The 18,713-nt window shown below is 40.3% G+C and overlaps 2 protein-coding genes across 7 annotated transcripts in view; one reads left to right on the top strand and one right to left on the bottom strand.

Annotated features, from left to right (window-relative positions):
* HPS3 (HPS3 biogenesis of lysosomal organelles complex 2 subunit 1) overlaps positions 1–18,713 on the bottom strand; it is a 45,196-nt gene that overhangs the window by 17,014 nt on the left and 9,469 nt on the right. For 5 of the 6 annotated variants that reach the window (XR_004437297.1, XR_004437298.1, XM_033212356.1 and 2 more), the window contains exons 2-8: positions 17,301–17,795; positions 16,610–16,781; positions 16,423–16,508; positions 11,796–11,988; positions 5,581–5,662; positions 2,370–2,524; positions 829–937 (exon numbers count right to left, since the gene is read on the bottom strand). Coding sequence is in view for 4 of the 6 variants with exons in the window: in XM_033212356.1 (XP_033068247.1) it covers positions 829–937; positions 2,370–2,524; positions 5,581–5,662; positions 11,796–11,988; positions 16,423–16,508; positions 16,610–16,781; positions 17,301–17,795 (1,292 nt within the window). In the remaining 2 variants the exon portion in view is untranslated. Of the gene's footprint in view, positions 1–828; positions 938–2,369; positions 2,525–5,580; positions 5,663–11,795; positions 11,989–16,422; positions 16,509–16,609; positions 16,782–17,300; positions 17,796–18,200; positions 18,253–18,713 lie in introns of all 6 variants that reach the window. The other variant, XM_033212359.1, reaches the window with a different exon arrangement.
* LOC117084050 (non-histone chromosomal protein HMG-17-like) lies at positions 8,318–9,139 on the top strand. The gene has a single exon (XM_033212360.1). The coding sequence runs from the start codon at positions 8,397–8,399 to the stop codon at positions 8,655–8,657; it is 261 nt and encodes an 86-aa protein (XP_033068251.1). The 5' UTR covers positions 8,318–8,396; the 3' UTR covers positions 8,658–9,139.

The raw sequence follows: 18,713 nt of genomic DNA on the forward strand, positions 1-18,713 counted from the left end.
ACATTCTTTTTTGAAGTCAAAAGAATCAGGGTCTTGCTGTGTCACCCAAGCTGGAATGCAGTGGTATGACCATAGTTCATTGTAGCCTTGAACTCCTGGGCTCAAGTGATCTTCCCATCTTAGCTTCCCAAGTAGCTAGGACTACAAGTATGTGCCACCACAACTGGCTAATTTTTTTATTTTTTGTACAAATGGGACCTCACTATGTTACCCAGGCTAGTCTCAAACTCCTGGCCTCAAGCAACCCACCTGCCTCAGTCTCCCAAAGGGTTCAGAACAATATACTTATTCTTGTAACTTTTCTTTAAGTCTGAAATTGTTCCAAATAAAGAGTAAAATAATTGCCAGGGATGAGTAGGAAGCTGTCACTTTTAGATCAGGAATAAGGATGCTCCCTCTGGGTCCCTTCCCCCAGGACAATGCTGCAGTAGCTGTAGTGCCCTGGGACAATCTGCTAACATTTCTAAATAAGAAGAGTGGGACAGGGATATACAATCCTAGATTTTTTTTTCCTCCATTTCTTAGCTATCTTTGCCAGGGTTCAAAGTTAAGGTCAAAGACTATGTTTAGATTGGCCAATCGATCTCCTTCAGAGAGTGGGTATGAATAAGGCAGTCTTATTCTAGTGAACGGAATTTCTACTGGTTCCTTGGATGTCAGAAGCTGTAAAAATGAAGACGCAGAGACAGACACACATTCCACTGTCAGACAGAGTCAGGAAGCTGAATGGCTACGGCATCTTGAATGTATGATAATTAGAATCAATTTCTGATCATTAATTTCAGTCTAAATATCTACAAACAAGAATCAGAAGTTTGAAATGAGTACCATCTCTTTGTACAGTTGCACTGGTGAGATCGTATTCACAATATACAAATTCCACCCAGCCTCAGCTACAGGAGGTATTTTGATCTTAACACTGGTATCTTTTCTAGAACTAAAAGCAAAACAAAGGACAATAATTTTAAAATGACATTATTAATAAATGGTAGTTGTAAATGGTAAATACTGGATATAAAATAACTATAAAATCATTTTCATTTACTATTTTCTTAAGTGATTAACTGTACACTCTATTTTTATGGAATATTAGTTCACAATACTACATAGGCTAACTGCATTTAATATTCTGTAATTTTCATGTAATGATAAACCAACTGCTTCCAATTCACTCCACAAGTATTCTCAAATGAGCAATAAGTTCAAAGAACAGGCAAGTCCTATCAAAAGGAAAAGATCCTTGACTGCATAAGTTCCCATGCCCAGGCTCATTTCTGCATTTGACTTTCACGAATCTAGCATGCCTTAAGCCACAAATCTAAGCAGAAGCAACATCATGGCTGCTGAGAATACGACGAAGACACATAAAACTGTTAAGTTTGCTTAAAGCACTATCTTATCTCTTGCTTTCACTATGTGATGCATTTTCTTTAGTGTATAATCTTTTAAAATTGTTTATCAAATGAATTAGAATTTTTAAAAGATCATTTAAAAAATTATATCAAATGTGCAAGACTACAAACTGCTTTTCCTCTCGCCAGAAAGCTTTTAGGATCAGTAAGCCCCAGATCACTCTGTGTACACTCAAAGTGATCAGTTACCAAAAGTCCCCCTCTGATTCCTGTTGAAGCAACAAAGCATAGCCACTAACAATTTGAAAAAGTTATTTTTAACATGGATTTTTAAAATAAAATGTTTGATACGACATACACCATATGCTTCACTCCCTGAAGAGATTTCTTTCTTGATTAAATTTTCCTTAGAGAAATTAGATTGCATTCTCTACCACTAAGTAAGAAAACATCAAACAGAAGCATAACTAGTCTGGAATTAAGCATTCTATTCTAAACAGTGGGAAAGCAGAAACCTAACAGATAACAAGAGATGAATGTTATCAAAATACAACTTTATTTTCAGATAGATCGCACATCTATAGATCATCAATGTGCTTTAAGGTAAAACATACATTATTAATTTCTTTTGGAATATCAGAAAATAATTTTAGATAAAAATGTAACTACTGAAAGGGTCAAAGAAGAAAGACAGTAAAAAGTTCTGTAGTTTCAATTAGTATTACAGGCTCAGTCTTTCCCATTAATTACACAGAAAACCTTTCACTAATCTAAAACACCTTTGATTTTTACTGAAACTATTTTATAATCCATTTTCTCCTAGAAGTTCCCAGGTCAGTTATAAAGTGTATTACAGAGATTGTTAGAACCTTCTTTTCTTTCTCTGGAAAAAGACTACCATAAAAAAAGCCATTTGATCATTCCAAGTTATGATTTAAAAAAAGATAAACACAAAATATACCAGTTACAATTCATTCCAGAAACTGGCAGGAATGCCTGGGGCAAGGGGATGCTTACAGAAGCCTCTTGGGTGACTGTCTTCTCTCTGGAATGGCCTCAGGGTCTGCTTTAGTCAAAAGTATGATGTGGTTTTTGAAGTGACAGATGGCTTTCAAGCCTATGAAAAGCTGTATTCTTAAAGCACAGACATCCATACTAACAGGTGGGCAAGCCTAGTAAAGGAAGACCACAAATTTAAGCAAGAAATAAAGGTACATGCACTTCACTCTTCAAAAATCAGTCAGTTTATTTGATAAAATCTCTTCTGCTGCCACCATCCCATACCCACCACCACCAAAAAACAAACAAACAAAAAATAACCTAAATGCCTGTTCTTAACAGAGGAGGTTATCTAAACCTATGTAACCAATAGCACACTCTATAGAGCTACTCAGTCAACAAACTGTTATTTATTGATTGAATTAATGTGGAAAGAGGGTCCCACAGCTGCAGGAACCTCTGTGTGTGCCCCACAGATACCTCCATGAGAGGAAGCTGGTACCCTGCCACCCAGGAAAACCCCTACTACTAGCAGGATGGTTAGGGGTATGCCGAAATGGGGTTTTTAGGCAAAACCAGACACTATGAAAGGACATTCTACTGCATGTAGAGTACACAAAATGGTTTCTTTGTGGATGTGTGTGTGAAAGAAATGCTTGTAAGTTCCGATGGCCCCTGACTGTTAGTCTGTTAGGTATGAACAGTGAGTGCATGGAATGGCTGACAGGCTGGAACACGTCAGATAAACTAGAGGAGACAGCCTTTTGCTCTTGTAAAGGACCATTAATTCAAGTAGAAATGAATAAGAAAACTAATGGAAGAGCTCTATTCTGGCATGCTGCCAGGACCCTGCCTTCTTGTCCACACATGCTGTTTTGATTCTGAGGTCATCTTCACTGTTACCTCCATGTAAAAATAGTTCAGGTGGCTTGGCTAGTGCTGAGCAGCCAGAATCTCAGAGGAAAAGGAGACAGACCACATGCACTTTCAACCAGACTCTGAGGTTGTGAAACTTTTTCCAGACGTCACAGCTCCAAAGCCTGAGTCGGCAGGTGGGCTAAATGTGTGCTTGTTTAACTGGCACCCAGGGCTTCAGAACTGGTGGAGTTGCAGGAAAGGAGGAACCGTGAGGTGTGATCATCCCTTCTCCCTCCTACCTCCACTGGCCTCAAGGGCAGCCTACCCCCACCAGGTGCCCACCTCTCCTCATCCCTCCCCTTTGCCTCTTCCTTGTTCCTTCGCTCTGCTTTTATAAGACTCTGAAAATACATGGAATTATTTTTTCCCAAATTTACATTGATCCTACTTCAATCTATAAGGTACTTTAAATCACACCGTCACCCATAGATAAGCCTATGTCTTTCTGAGGTTTGAAAAAGCAAGGAGGGAAAAGAAGAGGACAAAGAATGGAAGTTTTGTTTTTTTAATGTTACTTTTCTATTTTTACAAAGGAAATAATCCTGAATTTAAAATAATCTCTCAAAAAGGCCGTGTGTGTATCTTATACAAACAAAGGCACAGGAAATCTGTGGTTCTGGTTTCCCAAGAGGCTGAGAGCAGGCAGTAAGCCTGGTCAGCAACAGAAACCACAGGCAGGCCATTAAAAAGGGTCACCAGGAACTCAGAGACCATGCTTTCCATAAAACACTATCATATGACACGATTTGGGCGACAGTGACTGTGAAAGAGTATCTCAGACACATTAGGCACTGTGTCGGGGCTGGCTTGTTAAGATAACCATCATTATTGAAGGCTTATTTTTCTGGAAAAAGGTATTCCAGTTTCCAGACAGATATAAACCAATTTTTGAAATGCAGAGCATCATGATTTGGGAGCTTCTTGCAGCATGTATATTCCTAACAAACAGCCAATTCAAATAGCTTATACTTCAGAGGTAAAATAACATAGGTGAATATAATGTACATGATCAGCATATTTCTGAGAACAGAAATTCAAAGTCAGAAAACACAGAATCTCAATATAATAATGCCTACATTTATTTTGTGGTCAAGAGGATTTTTTTAGAGACCAAGCACTTTACTTCTCACTAAAAATGAGATTATTGATCTACCATATCCATTAACTCTTAGATTAAGTATAGAAGGTTATCAAAGGCTTATAAACTACAGAATTACAGGCATAGCTGATAATAGTATAAACAAATCCATTTTAATGCATTGTATTCAATTTTGTGCTCTTAAGTATATTGATTTCTGGACTGTTTTGTTAACAGCTCTGTAAAACTGCCACCTATATTTCCATTTAATAAAATACAATTGCTCCAGGCATGGTGGCTCATGCCTGTAATCCCACCATTTTGGGAGGCTGAGGCAGGCAGATCACTTGGGCCCAGAAGTTCAAGACTAGCCTGGGCGACATGACAAAACCCCATCTCTGCAATAATAATAATAATAATAATACAAAAGAAATGAGCAGGGCATGGTGGTGCACACCTGTAGTCCTGGCTACCTGAGGGGCTGGGGTGGCAGGATCACTTGAGTCAAAGAGTTTGAGGCTGCAGTGAGCTATGATTGTGCCACTGCCCTCCAGCCTGGGTGACAGAGCAAGACCCTGCTTCGAAAAAATTAAAAGTTAAAATTAAAAAAATAAAAAATAGGCCGGGCGCGGTGGCTCAAGCCTGTAATCCCAGCACTTTGGGAGGCCGAGATGGGCGGATCACGAGGTCAGGAGATCGAGACCATCCTGGCTAACATGGTGAAACCCCGTCTCTACTAAAAAAAATACAAAAACTAGCCGGGCGAGGTGGCGGGCGCCTGTAGTCCCAGCTCCTCGGGAGGCTGAGGCAGGAGAATGGCGTAAACCCGGGAGGTGGAGCTTGCAGTGAGCTGAGATCCGGCCACTGCACTCCAGTCCGGGCGACAGAGCGAGACTCCGCCTCAAAAATAAATAAATAAAAAATAAAATTGTAGTATACTATAGTTGTGAAATGCTCTCAGTTCACACTTTTTATATTCTTTACCAAACTTTAAAAACTATGCACTAAATCAATTCAGAGTGAAATGTTTGCAAAGCAATCTTAAAAACTGTCAACTAAGCCATGAATCATAAAATCCTTACTATTTTATATCCAAAAGTTCTAATTCAATACATTAGACAACCTTAAGTTCTTTCGTTCTTGCCTAGCTTAGGTCTGAGAGCAAATCTACGAGTACTCCATGTGCTCCTTTGTGATTGTAAGGTTTCACTGTCTTCATAAGCCAGTTCTTACCTTCAGGGTGGTGTCCATGTACGGGTCCTCCTCACGAGCTGCCGCCGCACTGCACCGTACAGTGAAACACTGCAGGTTGTTACTGAGGAGGAAGAACCAGGCTGCTGAGCAAAGTGAGGCCAAGAACCAACATACCCGCACCAGGGAGAGTTTCACAGGCAAACAGGCCAATGGCAGGGGTGGCAGTCAAGTATCTGTCAAATATTGCCAAGTTAAACTGCTTCTCAGTAAGAGGAATGCCTCAGAATCCCTGTGGTTTTTAAAAATATACAACTGGTCCCCATAACACTCCCAGTGAATCACAATCTCTAGGGGCTGAATCTAGACGTGTATATTTCTACAAAACTCCATATGTGACTCTGATGTGCATCCCTAGTTAGGAACCACGGAACTGGGTCAATATCTTCATTTTACAGACAAATGATGCCCCCAGTATCTGCCCAAGGTACAGAAGGGTGTCTATCAAAACCAAGATTAAAACCCATTTCTTAACTGTTGTTCTTCCTCACCCACCTCATGATGAAATCCATCCTGGATTATGCTGGACAGCATAGACTATGCAAACTCAAATCCAATGGTCAAATTGAAAATGAGAGACTATCTAAAGGCATCTTCAGAATTACCTAGTCCAGCAGCTTGTTTTAAAGATTGGGGCATGAAAGCTTCATGACTGGTCCACAGCCTCTCTGGAGAGTACAGTCAATTAGATCCCAGGTCTCCTGACCACTCACACTCCTCTACCTCTTTCCACAACTCCAGGCTGCTTCTGCATACCAAAAGGACCTAGGGACTCCACAGTAAGTGCCTGGTTGTCATCTAGGTCAACCCTCGAATATTGACATTAAAAACAGTTAATTAACTTAGAAATTGCTACACAATGATGTATATTTCTGTGCCATTATGTGATGGGACAGAAATTAGTATTTTTATTCCTTCCTTCTCCCTCCCTTTTTACAAAAAAACTATAAAGTGGGAGAAGCAACAATGAACTCTTTAAAATAAAAAAAAAAGGACTAAAGCAAACCTAACAGTAATATTAAATTTAAAAAAATTTCCTCAAAAAGGCATTCTGATGTTTTTAGTTAGGAGACTTAGCACAATTTAAGAGGTAGTCAGGCCTCTCTCCATCTGCTGGTGCTTCCAATTCAGCCTCAGCCCACTGCCATCTCTATCTCTGCAAAGTTCTAGGAAATGACCTCTGGAGTCCTGACAATAACTAGGACAGCAGCACCACCATTTACAAATCTGGAGTACAGTTAGCAACCTTGGGAAGTAAACTGAGAGAGAGGGAAGCAAAAAAGCACCTGCAGTGGGACCAGAAGGACAGTTGAGAATAGCTATGACCACGAAAACAAATGACCTTTAGATTCTAGAGATAAAAAGGCAGGGTTTCGGCTGGGCATGGTGGCTCAACCCTGTAATCCCAGCACTTTGGCAGTCCGAGGTGGGCGGATCACGAGGTCAGGAGATCGAGACCACCCTGGCTAACACAGTGAAACCCTGTCTCTATTAAAAATACCAAAAAAAAAAAAAAAAAAAAAACCACATGGCCAGGCACGGTGGCTCACGCCTGTAATCCCAGCACTTTGGGAGGCTGAGGTAGGTGAATTGCCTGAGGTCAGGAGTTTGAGACCAGTCTGGCCAACATGCTGAAACCCTGCCTCTACTCAAAACACAAAAAAATTAGCTGGGCGTGGTGGCAGTCGCCTGTAATCCCAGTTACTCAGGAGGCTGAGGCAGGGGAATTGCTTGAACCAGGGAGATGGAGGTTGCAGTGAGCCAAGATCATACCACGGCACTCCAGCCTGGGCGACAGAGCGAGACTCCACCTCAAAAAAAAAAAAAAAGAAGTCTTGATATACTTAACTCTGGGAGAACAGGATTTCATGGGGGGCTTTCTTACTTACATATTTCTATAAAGTTGGCATTTTACATGATTTTATTTTGTTCTTTGCTTCTTAAAAAATCTCTATTGGCCGGGCGCGGTGGCTCAAGCCTGTAATCCCAGCACTTTGGGAGGCCGAGACGGGTGGATCACGAGGTCAGGAGATCGAGACCATCCTGGTCTACACGGTGAAACCCCGTCTCTACTAAAAATACAAAAAAACTAGCCGGGCGAGGTGGCGGGCGCCTGTAGTCCCAGCTACTCGGGAGGCTGAGGCAGGAGAATGGCGTGAACCCGGGAGGCGGAGCTTGCAGTGAGCCGAGATCGCGCCACTGCACTCCAGCCCGGGCGACAGAGCGAGACTCCGTCTCAAAAAAAAAAAAAAAAAAAAATCTCTATTGCTTTCTTTAAGCATATACCAATCTTTAAGAAACTTTTCAAGACCACCTTATGGGACAAGAGATTTTGAAACATTTATCTATTGGGTAAAATAAAAAAGATGGGCCAGGCGCAGTAGCTCACATCTGTAATCCCAGCACTCTGGGAGGCCGTGGCGGGTGGATCATCTGAGGTCAGGAGTTGGAGACCAGCTTGGCCAACATGGTGAAACCCCATCTCTACTAAAAATACAAAAAAATTAGTCAGGCATGGTGGCAGGTGCCTATAATCACAGCGACTTGGGAGGCTGAGGCAGGAGAATCGCTTAAACCCGGGAGGCAGAGGTTGCAGTGAGCTGAGACCGCACCATTGCACTCCAGCCTGGGCAACAAAAGCGAAACTCCGATTTGATTTGAAAAACAGGAGTGGAGATTTTTATTAAGAATCTGAATGTAGAGCAGTGTGAAGAAGAGGCAAGAACGACCCCCGGACCGACCAGTCTGCGCGCGCTGCATCCCGCGTCCAGCACCTACGTCCTGCTGCCGTCGCCACCATGCCCAAGAGAAAGGCTGAAGGAGATAAAGCCAAGGTGAAGGACGAACCACAGAGAAGATCCACGAGGTTGTCTGCTAAACCTGCTCCTCCAAAGCCAGAGCCCAAGCCTAAAAAGGCCCCTGAAAAGAAGGGAGAGAAGGTACCCAAAGGGAAAAAGGGAAAAGCTGATGCTGGCAAGGAGGGGACTAACCCTGCAGAAAACGGAGATGCCAAAACAGACCACGCACAGAAAGCTGAAGGTTCTGGAGATGCCATTTGAAGTGTGTGCATTTTTGATAACTGTGTACTTCTGGTGACTGTACAGTTTGAAATACTATTTTTTATCAAGTTTTATTAAAATGCAGAATTTTGTTTTACTTTTTTTTTTTTTTTTAAAAACTATGCTGTCAGCACACAGAACACTTCATTGTTGTTTTGTGGGGAAGGGGCATATGTCACTAATAGAATGTCTCCAAAGATGTGGGGAAAACACCTTTCCCTTCTAGTTTTGAGAGACTTCCTCTTGGTTCCCAGGAGGAGGGATTCCCTAACTTTGACACACATGGCCATCTTGGCACAAAAGCCTTGCGATATGGAAAAACAGATTTGTTTTTATGTCCTCTTCTCCCTTTCCATCTTTCAGCATAGACTTAACTCCCTTAAGCCCAGACATCTGTTGAGAACTGACCCCTAGTCATTGGTTACCAGTGTGTCTGGCAATCTGGACTTTCCAGTGATGCCACTGAGATGGCACCTGTCAAAACAGCAGTGGTTCCATTTCTAGATTATGGATCTTCAGATAAATTCTGCCATTTTCATTTCACTTCCTAAAAGTCAGGGTCGGTTTGTGAAAAGTTTTTAAACAACATGCTAAATGTGAAATGTCAACCCTCACTCTATACTTTCCCTGTTCAGAGCATCAGATGAAGACTTCATTGGGTTTTATAGTGGCTTTCTGATTTTTGGCAGTCCATTGAAGAAGGGAGTTTGAAAGTTGTTGCATACTGTTAACGATTGTCTGCCCATGTCCTGCCTGAAATATCATGATTGTTTATGGAAAGTATCTTTAATAAAGCTGGATACAGTTTGGCTTGGAAAAAAAAAAAGAACCTGAATGTACATAAAACAACTGCTATTCTAATGTCTAATGGTTTCACAGTCAAGTTAATGATGTCAGTCTCCTTTAGTGCTGATAATAAGCTCAAAAATTTCCTATCTGGAGGCAGTCAAAATGCACGAATTACAAGTCCATTCAAACTCATAATATAATGCTTTCAGGACTCTACACTCCAAACTTGTACACAACTTATAAACAAGACAGATGGGGCAACAGATTTAGTGGGTCCACTCACTAAATTCTCAGTGTACTTCAAGTATACGCAATCAGAGGGGAAAAAGATGGATAGTCTTTTACATCTATATGATGGGACAGAAATCAGTATTTTTATTCCTTCCTCTTCCCTTTCTTTTTCCATTGTTTCTGAGATGGTATAGTTTCCTAGATTCTTCTGCATCCTTAAAAATTTTCATCTTTCTCCTCTTGCTTACTGAGCAAGACCTTCACTAGAGTTTAATTCTTTAATAACTTTTCACTATCTATATACACACTCACTACTTTAACAATCAACTGTTTTGTTGGTGGTAATAAAACTTCTAAGCTTTCCTCTTTACCCTAATCTACAGTTCTATGTGCCCAAAAGCCTACTTAGCATTCTCTCGATCATCTATAAGCATCTCAAACTCAAATGTCTAAACCAAACATCTCTTTTGCCCCACATTTCACCAGCCTCCATTGTTCCATAAAAGCAGGCAAAACCATGGTGGGATTTTTCATGCCTCCTACATCCCCATTATCCCATCAAACAAGTCTTTTAACTTTCCCACTGAAGCCTCTCCCATCCATCCTCCCTTCTCCTTTCATTACCACTACCCTGCCTGAATACCACCCCTTAATATCTTTGCCTGAACTATTCCAATAGCTTATTTATCTATGTTCAATCCATCTTCCACCACAGCCACCATTAATTTTCCTAAAGCAATGTTCTGATCATATTACTTTCTCTGGTTAAAACTTTAAAAAGTCCTTAGTGTAATTTTCAAATCGTTGAGCTCTCTCTCAAGCACTGTTTTCACCACCTGTCTACTTTTCAGCTTCTTCATATTTAAAGAACATCACTACCCAACACTTTGGACATTGGAAAGACTAGCTACCTCCACATTGTTCACTTAAGAAACACACCACCAAGGGCAGCATTTCTCCTTAAGCCAGAAATCAGGTGGAGAAGGGAGTACAACCACTAAGAGTGGATATCAGAATCTCCAGATTGGTTCTACGCAGTTTGGAATCTCCAGCACCTGCTAGAGATTCTGATACTACCACTCAGTGGTGGGGGGATCTCTGTCCTGTGCAATTAACTTTTGGATGTTCCTAAAAACTTGATACAGTTTTTGTTTATAGTCTTCCTTCAATCTATAATGCACATCTCTTTCCATCTTCATCCACCAAAATTCTAGCTAGCTTTCATGCTTCACTTCAAACACAATCAGCTATCTACAACTTCCCCATACAACTTAGCCAGAAGTAATTTCCCTCCTCTCAATGTCAATGGCACTTTCATGAGGTCTTAAGACATTTTTCACAAATCTCCCAGTGTCTATGACTCTTGTATGTCTCTCTAACCTTCTCTTCTATTGTTGTTTTAGAAAGTGGTTGGTGTATCTTATTCACAGTTGCTTGGTCAGAGGACACAATGAAGTGCCCTGAACATAATCTAAGCTCAAAAAACAGGAAATAGAACCAAAACCATCATATGCTGCTGAGATTAAAAGGAAATGAAATCAAGTTACTGCTTGTGAACCTAGTTTACATGCCAGCATAACAGGGGAAGGCAACTCAACACATCTGCCACCAAATAGCACATGACTTTGACCAATTCTAACCTCTCTATAACTACTTCCCTATCTGTGCCAATGAGGGAGAGAATAAGATCATCTCTCTGGCCCCTTCACAGTTCTAAACTATTATGAAATAACTCAATTTATACTAGAAAAATATGGTAGCAGTGAGGAAAAAAAAAAATTGGAAATCTAAAAAGAAACATAAAGAGACACACTGACTGGCTGCATTGACTTTTCATTAAAATTCCCTATGAAAGTCTTCCTTTATGGAAGAACCTTATACTTCTTTACAGGGATCCCCATTCAGTCTAAGGAAACAAAACAAAGACAAAACCAGGGTCTAAATCTTTGACATTCAAAAGGCAGGTATGGGTCACCAAAAGATGGACTTGCAATGATGACATAGAACTCATGCATTTAGAGTACTCTATGCTAGTTCACAAAATTCTTACAGATTTAGGCAGTACCTCAAAAATGTACAAAGTGGCTCACAGGCCAGCAAGTGACCCTGTAACAGTACCTTGTAATGACGTGCAAAAATTGTGGCGTGAGTACTGCCTGCTGAGACTTCTCAGGATACTGGTAGACTGACATCAGTTCAACAGATTTCACAACCATGTAGAGATAGCCCACATGAGGTAAGGAGAAAAAGCAAAAGAGACTCAGCAACCGTTTTTCCTGAGACAAATTTCTTCCATCAGAAGTAAGAGAACCTGCATGCAAAAATGCAAAAAATAAAACACCATGAAACCAGTAAAGGAGGAAATAATCATATACTGACTTTGCTATGCAAACTGTATCAGCGGGTAACCAAAGAGTTGCAAAGGGGAAGTTGCTCTTTATAGAAGAATGCTGACAAGAAATAAAAAAGGAGTAATATAATTAGAATATCAACATTGTACAACCCCTACTAAATTAACAGATCTAAGTAATGATCATCAATGGCTGTTAACATCACAAAAAGAGTCCACTGGCAGAGCTCAACACTACTTGTGTTTCAAAATAATAGCAATAATAATAAATAAACTGAGCAAGCCTGAGGATAGAACAGCAATGTTGATAGAAATATGTGAGCCACATCTGTAATGTAAAGATTTCTAGTAATCGCATTTTAAAAAGTAAAAAGAAACAGCTAAAATTTTAATAATATTGTATTAACCCAACATATCAAAAATATTACCATTTCAAGAAGCAATAAACAAAAAAAAATGAGATATTATATACATTTTTGTACTAAGTCTTCAAAATCTAGTGTGTATTTTTTACTTATGCCATATCTCAATTCAGACTAGTCATATTTCAAGTGCTTAATAGCAGCATGTGACCAATGGCTACCATACTAAACAGCATACATTTCCATCTACCAACTCACATGGAAATACAGTGGACAGAGAAACATGTTAAATGACACTGTAAGGATTCAATTAGCAAAATTCAGATTGTGGGAAATTTTATAGTAAAGAGTCTAATTTCTTGTTAAATAAGATGCAAAGAAAAGAGAGGAGGGAAAGCCTAGATATTAAAAGAGCCTTAAAAGACATAGCAATCAATTGCAATGTATGAACTTTATTTGGAATAGGATTCAAACAAATGAATTGTAGAAGTTTTTTAGTCAATCAGAGAAATGTGACCACTTATTGGATATCTGTTGGTATCAACAAAAAAAATTTTTTTTTTGAGACGGAGTCTCACTCTGTCACCCAGACTGGAGTGCAGTGGCGTGATCTCGGCTCACTGCAACCTCCGCCTCCTGGGTTCAAGTGATTCTCCTGCCTCCCAACTAGTTGGGACTACAGGTGCCCGCCACCATGCCTGGCTAATTTTTGTGTGTGTATGTATGTGTGTGTGTATATATATACATATATATATATATTTTTTTTTTTTTCAGTAGAGACAGGGTTTCACCATATTGGCCAGGCTGGTCTCGAACTCCTGACCTTGTGATCCACCCACCTCAGCCTCCCGAAGTGCTGGGATTACAGGCATGAACCACCGCGCCCAGCAACAATTTTTTTATAATGTGAAATAGTATTTTGAGTTTAAGTAAAAGAATTCTTTTAGAGACATATGTTGAAATATTTATGAATGAAATAGTATGAACTCTGTGATGTGCATCAAAATAATGTAGCATGGAGCAACACTGTTGAAGCTGTTTGATGGGTACATGGGGGTTCACTGCACTATTTTCTATCTACATGTGGCTGTAATGTTTCATAACCAAAGTTGTTTAACAAGTACCCTGACTAACACCCTTCAAGGACACCAATTAATAGTACAGAAGTCCAATTCTGTACTCTCCATATTTGGCAGAAAGCCAACTGTCCAGTTTTTTTCTCCCTATTTTTTTTTTCACACATCTGTACTCTGGCCAAAGAGAACTGCTCACGAATCTCCAAATACACATAATTTTACACCTCCTAAAATGTTGGTTCCCATTATGTACTATCTTACCAAAATCTCTATCTTCTAAAAATTCTACTCATCCATTAGGGCCCAGCTCAAATACATATCACCCATCCATTCGTCTATTCAGTCAGTGTTCATCAGGTACTCACTAAGTGCTGCTGTTCCAGATTCTAGGGATACAACAGTGTATAAGACAATGTAACTGCTTTCACAGAGCCTTCATTTTAGTGATGGGGATTGGGATGGAGAGTAAACGAGTAAACCCCAGTGTGAGTGGAGAAGGGATATTTTAAATTGAGAGGTCACAGAAGTCCTCTGTGATGAGGTAACACTTCAGCTGCAAATTGAATGACTTAAATGCACCAGTCACACAAGGTCTGAGGGGAGTACACTCTAAGCACAAGAACAGCAAATAATAGGTCTTAGATAAGAGTGCAGGTGGCTCTCTAAAGAAGAGAGAAAGGCCACTATGGATGAAGAATAGTAAGCAGGGTGAGAGTGGGACAAGATGGGCTCAGAGTTAAGGTTATGTAGGCCACGGAGTGCATTTGGAGTGTTTATTCCAACTACTATGGGAAGCTCACTGGATCTTTAGCTGGCCCTCTAATATGTCTATTGGCCCTGTCTTGTCTCCAGCCCTGTCTCACTGCTGCCCCCTTAGTTTTGCTTCTCTCAGTTTCTCAGATGTGATCCTCCCTCTGCCACAAAGCCTTTGTTGCTGCTTCTGCCTGGAAGGCTCTCTTCCCCTCCCCTGCACCAACCCAACCCTATTCCCAAGTGCGTCCAATTCGCCCTTCAGATCCTCTTTCTCAGGAAGCCTTCTTCCTCTTCTTGAGGAAGACCTCATCTTGAGGTCAGGGTCTTTTGTTATAGGCTCCCAAAGGGAGGTTTACCACAGATAACTCATTTCAGGGTGCAACTGTGAATCTGCCTTTATTCAACTGTCTCCCTTCCCCCATTAGACAACTGGCTCCATAAGAGCAAGCACTTCACTCACGGTTAGTTCCCTAGTATTCAGCACAACGCTCAACATAGTAGGTACTCAATGAACATTTACTAAAAGAAAGAAAAAACAAATGAAAGCTAGAAAGACATTTAATCAGAATAATGTTTGTATCTTTCTCTAGATAACATCTAAAGATGTTAATCAGACCAAAACTGAGTGCAGGGCCTATTAGTGATTCTCAATCATGGTGCCCATTAGACTCTTGGGGGCTTTTAAAAAATACTAATGTCCAGGCCCTGCAACGGATATGCTGCATGTAGAGCCTGAGCATGAATATCTTAAAAAGCATTCAGGTAAGTCCATTGTGTGGCAGGGTTGAAAACTGCTCTAAATTATTTTCCATTCAGTCCACATTTTTACACCTAGTTCACAAGCCAATCATAAGCTTTGCCAAATACCTAGCTAGAACCCAGACATACCTCAGCTCTAACAGGTCTCCAATTTCCTTTTTGGGTCTAGAGGCCATTTCAAAAAGGGAAATGAGTTCAATCTGTCACGCCTTCTCCATGGCTTCTCGAACTAGCAGGCATCACTTCCCTTTCTAGTACCCAAAGGTATTTGCTAAGAATTTTGGGCCAGTCGTGGTGACTCACACCTGTAATCCCAGCACTTTAGGAGGCTGAGGCAGGCAGATCACCTGAGGTTGGGAGTTCAAGACCAGCCTGACCAACATGGAGAAACCCCATCTCTACTAAAAATACAAAATTAGCTGGGCATGCCTGTAATCCCAGCTACTCGGGAGGCTGAGGCAGGAGAATCGCTTGAACCCAGGAGGCGGAGGTTGCAGTGAGCCAAGATCATACCATTGTACTCCAGCCTGGGCAACAAGAGCAAAACTCTGTCTCAAAAAAAAAAAGTAAATAAAAAAAATAATAATAAAATAAAGGTTGGGCGCTATGGCTCACGCCTGTAATCCTAGCACTTTGGGAGGCCAAGACGCGCAGATCACAAGGTCAGGAGGTCAAGACTATTCTGCCCAACATAGTGAAACCCCGTCTCTGCTAAAAATACAAAAAAATTCAGCCCGGTGTGGTGGCAGGCGCCCGTAGTCCCAGCTACTCGGGAGGCTGAGGCAGCAGAATCACTTGAACCCAGGAAGCAGAGGTTGCAGTGAGCCGAGATTGCACCACTGCACTCCAGACTGGCAACAGAGTGAGACTCCGTCTCAAAAAAAAAAAAAAAAAATCTATTGTCATCCTCGCTATTTTTCCAAGCTTCAACTCTTGGGATTTTAGCATTCATGATACCACTTTACTGGTGCATACCGCTCTTTTATTGTTATCCTTGTATATACCTTTCTTTCCATCTTTTTTATTACATAATACATTTTTACGAACCTGAACTCGGGAGGCTGAGGTGGGCAGATCACAAGATCAGGAGATTGAGACCATCCTGGCTAACACAGTGAAATCCCATCTCTACTAAAAATACAAAAAAACTTAGCCGGGCGTAGTGACACACGCCTGTAGCCCCAGCTACTCGGGAGGCTAAGGCAGGAGAATCACTTGAACCCAGGAAGCAAAGGTTGCAGTGAGCCGAGATCGCGCCACTGCACTCCAGACTGGCAACAGAGCGAGACTCCGTCTCAAAAAAAAAACTTGTTAAAGGGCCACAAGGAGACTCTAGTGGAAGAACCAAACCACCAAACCTATTACCCACATGGGTCTCCACTTCCAGCCCAGACAGAGCATTTTCACCTTGCTGCACTGTCACACTCCTGCACTATCACGCTTACCAGTCTGGTAAATGGGCAGCAGCTGGAGGGAATGTAGCTTGATGTCATCAGACAATACATAGGATGAAATATCAGGAGCAAAACGTCTATGGGTTTAAAAAGACAGAGAAAGGGAAAAATATAACTTCCATGTACTTTAAGCAGGCATATATACATTAAATGCTGTAAATAAAAAGCACTATAATACCTATAGAGCAGGTGTTGAAAGTGGGAATATTTTCTTTTTTCATCAGCTAATCCCGTAGACTCCAGTGTAACAGATAGTCCAGACTGTTCACTTTTTTCACCAAGAAGTTCCAGGGGCTTCTGGCAGATAACAAAATCATCGGACTCAAGCTGTGAAATTTCATTACTGATGCCTTAAAAAAATAAAATGTAACAGTCCTGCTTGAATGAAAATTAGATTTTACAACATCCTCTCACCAATTAAATAGACATAATTTTATTTATTTATAATATGCACACATTACAAGGCACTATGGTTGTGAAAAGACTTAGCGTTTGCTCATTTAACCTCCACAACAACTGATAAAGTACAACAGGGTAGGTATTATTATCCCCATTTTACAATTGAGGATACTGAAATTCAGAGATGGTGTTATTAACCCAAGGTCATTCAACTAGTAACTATGAAGACTAGGACTAGAAGCCCCTCATCTAGCAGTGGTCATTCCTTTACTTCTACTGATAAATATATTCACGTGCTACAGAATAAGATATGAACAGCCAAATCATAAACTCAAATCCCATGAAATAGGAATAACTAAATCTATAAATAACATGGCCGGGCACCATATATACCACGGACCTTCAGACTGCCAAAGGTGAAGGTTTTCTATATTTCTAAAACAAGAAAGCAAGTCAGATTTATTATTTACCTTCTTCTGTCCGTCTCATTCGATTGTTGGTCTTATGTGGATTGTGGTGAACTCTCTCTCCATTTTTAGGGCCCGGCTCCAGTTTTAGGATTAAGACTTCTAAGTCTGACATGACAGCAACATATCCAACACAAAAAGAAATCTCAACAGGAGTGATAGTATCTATGTGTATAATTAAAGAACGTTCAAAGTCCAATAGTGAGAATTCCTCATTAATGATCTGGTACTTCAAACTAAATAAGACTAATTTATTTGTGCAGCCAACAAGAAGGTCTCCTTTCACAGGGCAGCAGGAAATGCACAAAGGGACCTCCGAAAGCGGCATTTCCATAATGTACATCTGGTCTCTGAAGGCTTTGCTGAAGGCTCCCTCCACATTATGCCCAATCATTCGGATACACACACGAGAGTTTTCAGTCCTTTTACTTCTCCAGTTCACATAAGCACGCAGAAATGTAGCTTTGTTTTTCTCTTCAATTGCTACCAAATAATCTCCTGAGAAGGAATGAAGATTATACTGAGAATTTGTAATTAGAAATACAACCACTTCCCTTGCTGACATGAGTACTATTAATGAATTCTAACACCAACGGTTGAATTAAAGACTGAGTAGAATAAAACCCTAAGTAACAAAATCTTAGGTGTATTTTTAACCGCCATTAGGCTCTGAGGTTCTGAAATGCAATCTCTCCCCATTTTAGTGTCTTAAGACAACCTATTAATAGTCCACGTAACATAGAGAAAGTTAATATAAGGAATAAAATGTAAAATTAAGTGTTTACTGTAGCTCTAAATCTGCAGTTCCAACAAAGCTCTACTTACACAGAATTCACTACTAGTGTGACATGTGACACCAAAATTAAGTATACATTAAGGAATTCTCAGATTAGCAGAACTTACACTTCAAACCCTCTCCTTCCCACAAGTCACAAGTCTGAGAAACATGATAAAGCTGGAAATAGCAAAGAAAATACAAATCCAAGATAATTTTCTCTAAATTGTTGATCGTATAAGTTTTAACTTATAAACATATATTGGTTGTGGGAAGTCAAAATGGTAAAGTGGTAAAGAAATGCAAAATGAAAAGCATAATGATCTCCCCCTTGGGGACCCAATGTTAACACACAGCCTGGTATGTGCCTTTCAACACCCTTCTCTCATATAGAGATCACAGAGCGGTATTTTGTCTTTTTTAAAAACAAAAACAAAAATGTAATCACATTAAACATATTTAACAATCTGCAACTTCCAAAAATTATTAATAAATCTCTCCCTCCAGGCTGACACATGGATATCTAACATCCTTTTCAATATGTTCAACATCCCATATATACATATGCATAATTTATTCAATAATTCCCTTACTGATAAGCATTCAAATGTATTTCCAAGTTTTTGTTTTTTTTTTTTTTT

The sequence above is a fragment of the Trachypithecus francoisi genome, unplaced genomic scaffold, assembly GCF_009764315.1.
Source record: "Trachypithecus francoisi isolate TF-2019V2 unplaced genomic scaffold, Tfra_2.0 Lachesis_group0, whole genome shotgun sequence".
Lineage (NCBI taxonomy): Eukaryota > Metazoa > Chordata > Mammalia > Primates > Cercopithecidae > Trachypithecus > Trachypithecus francoisi.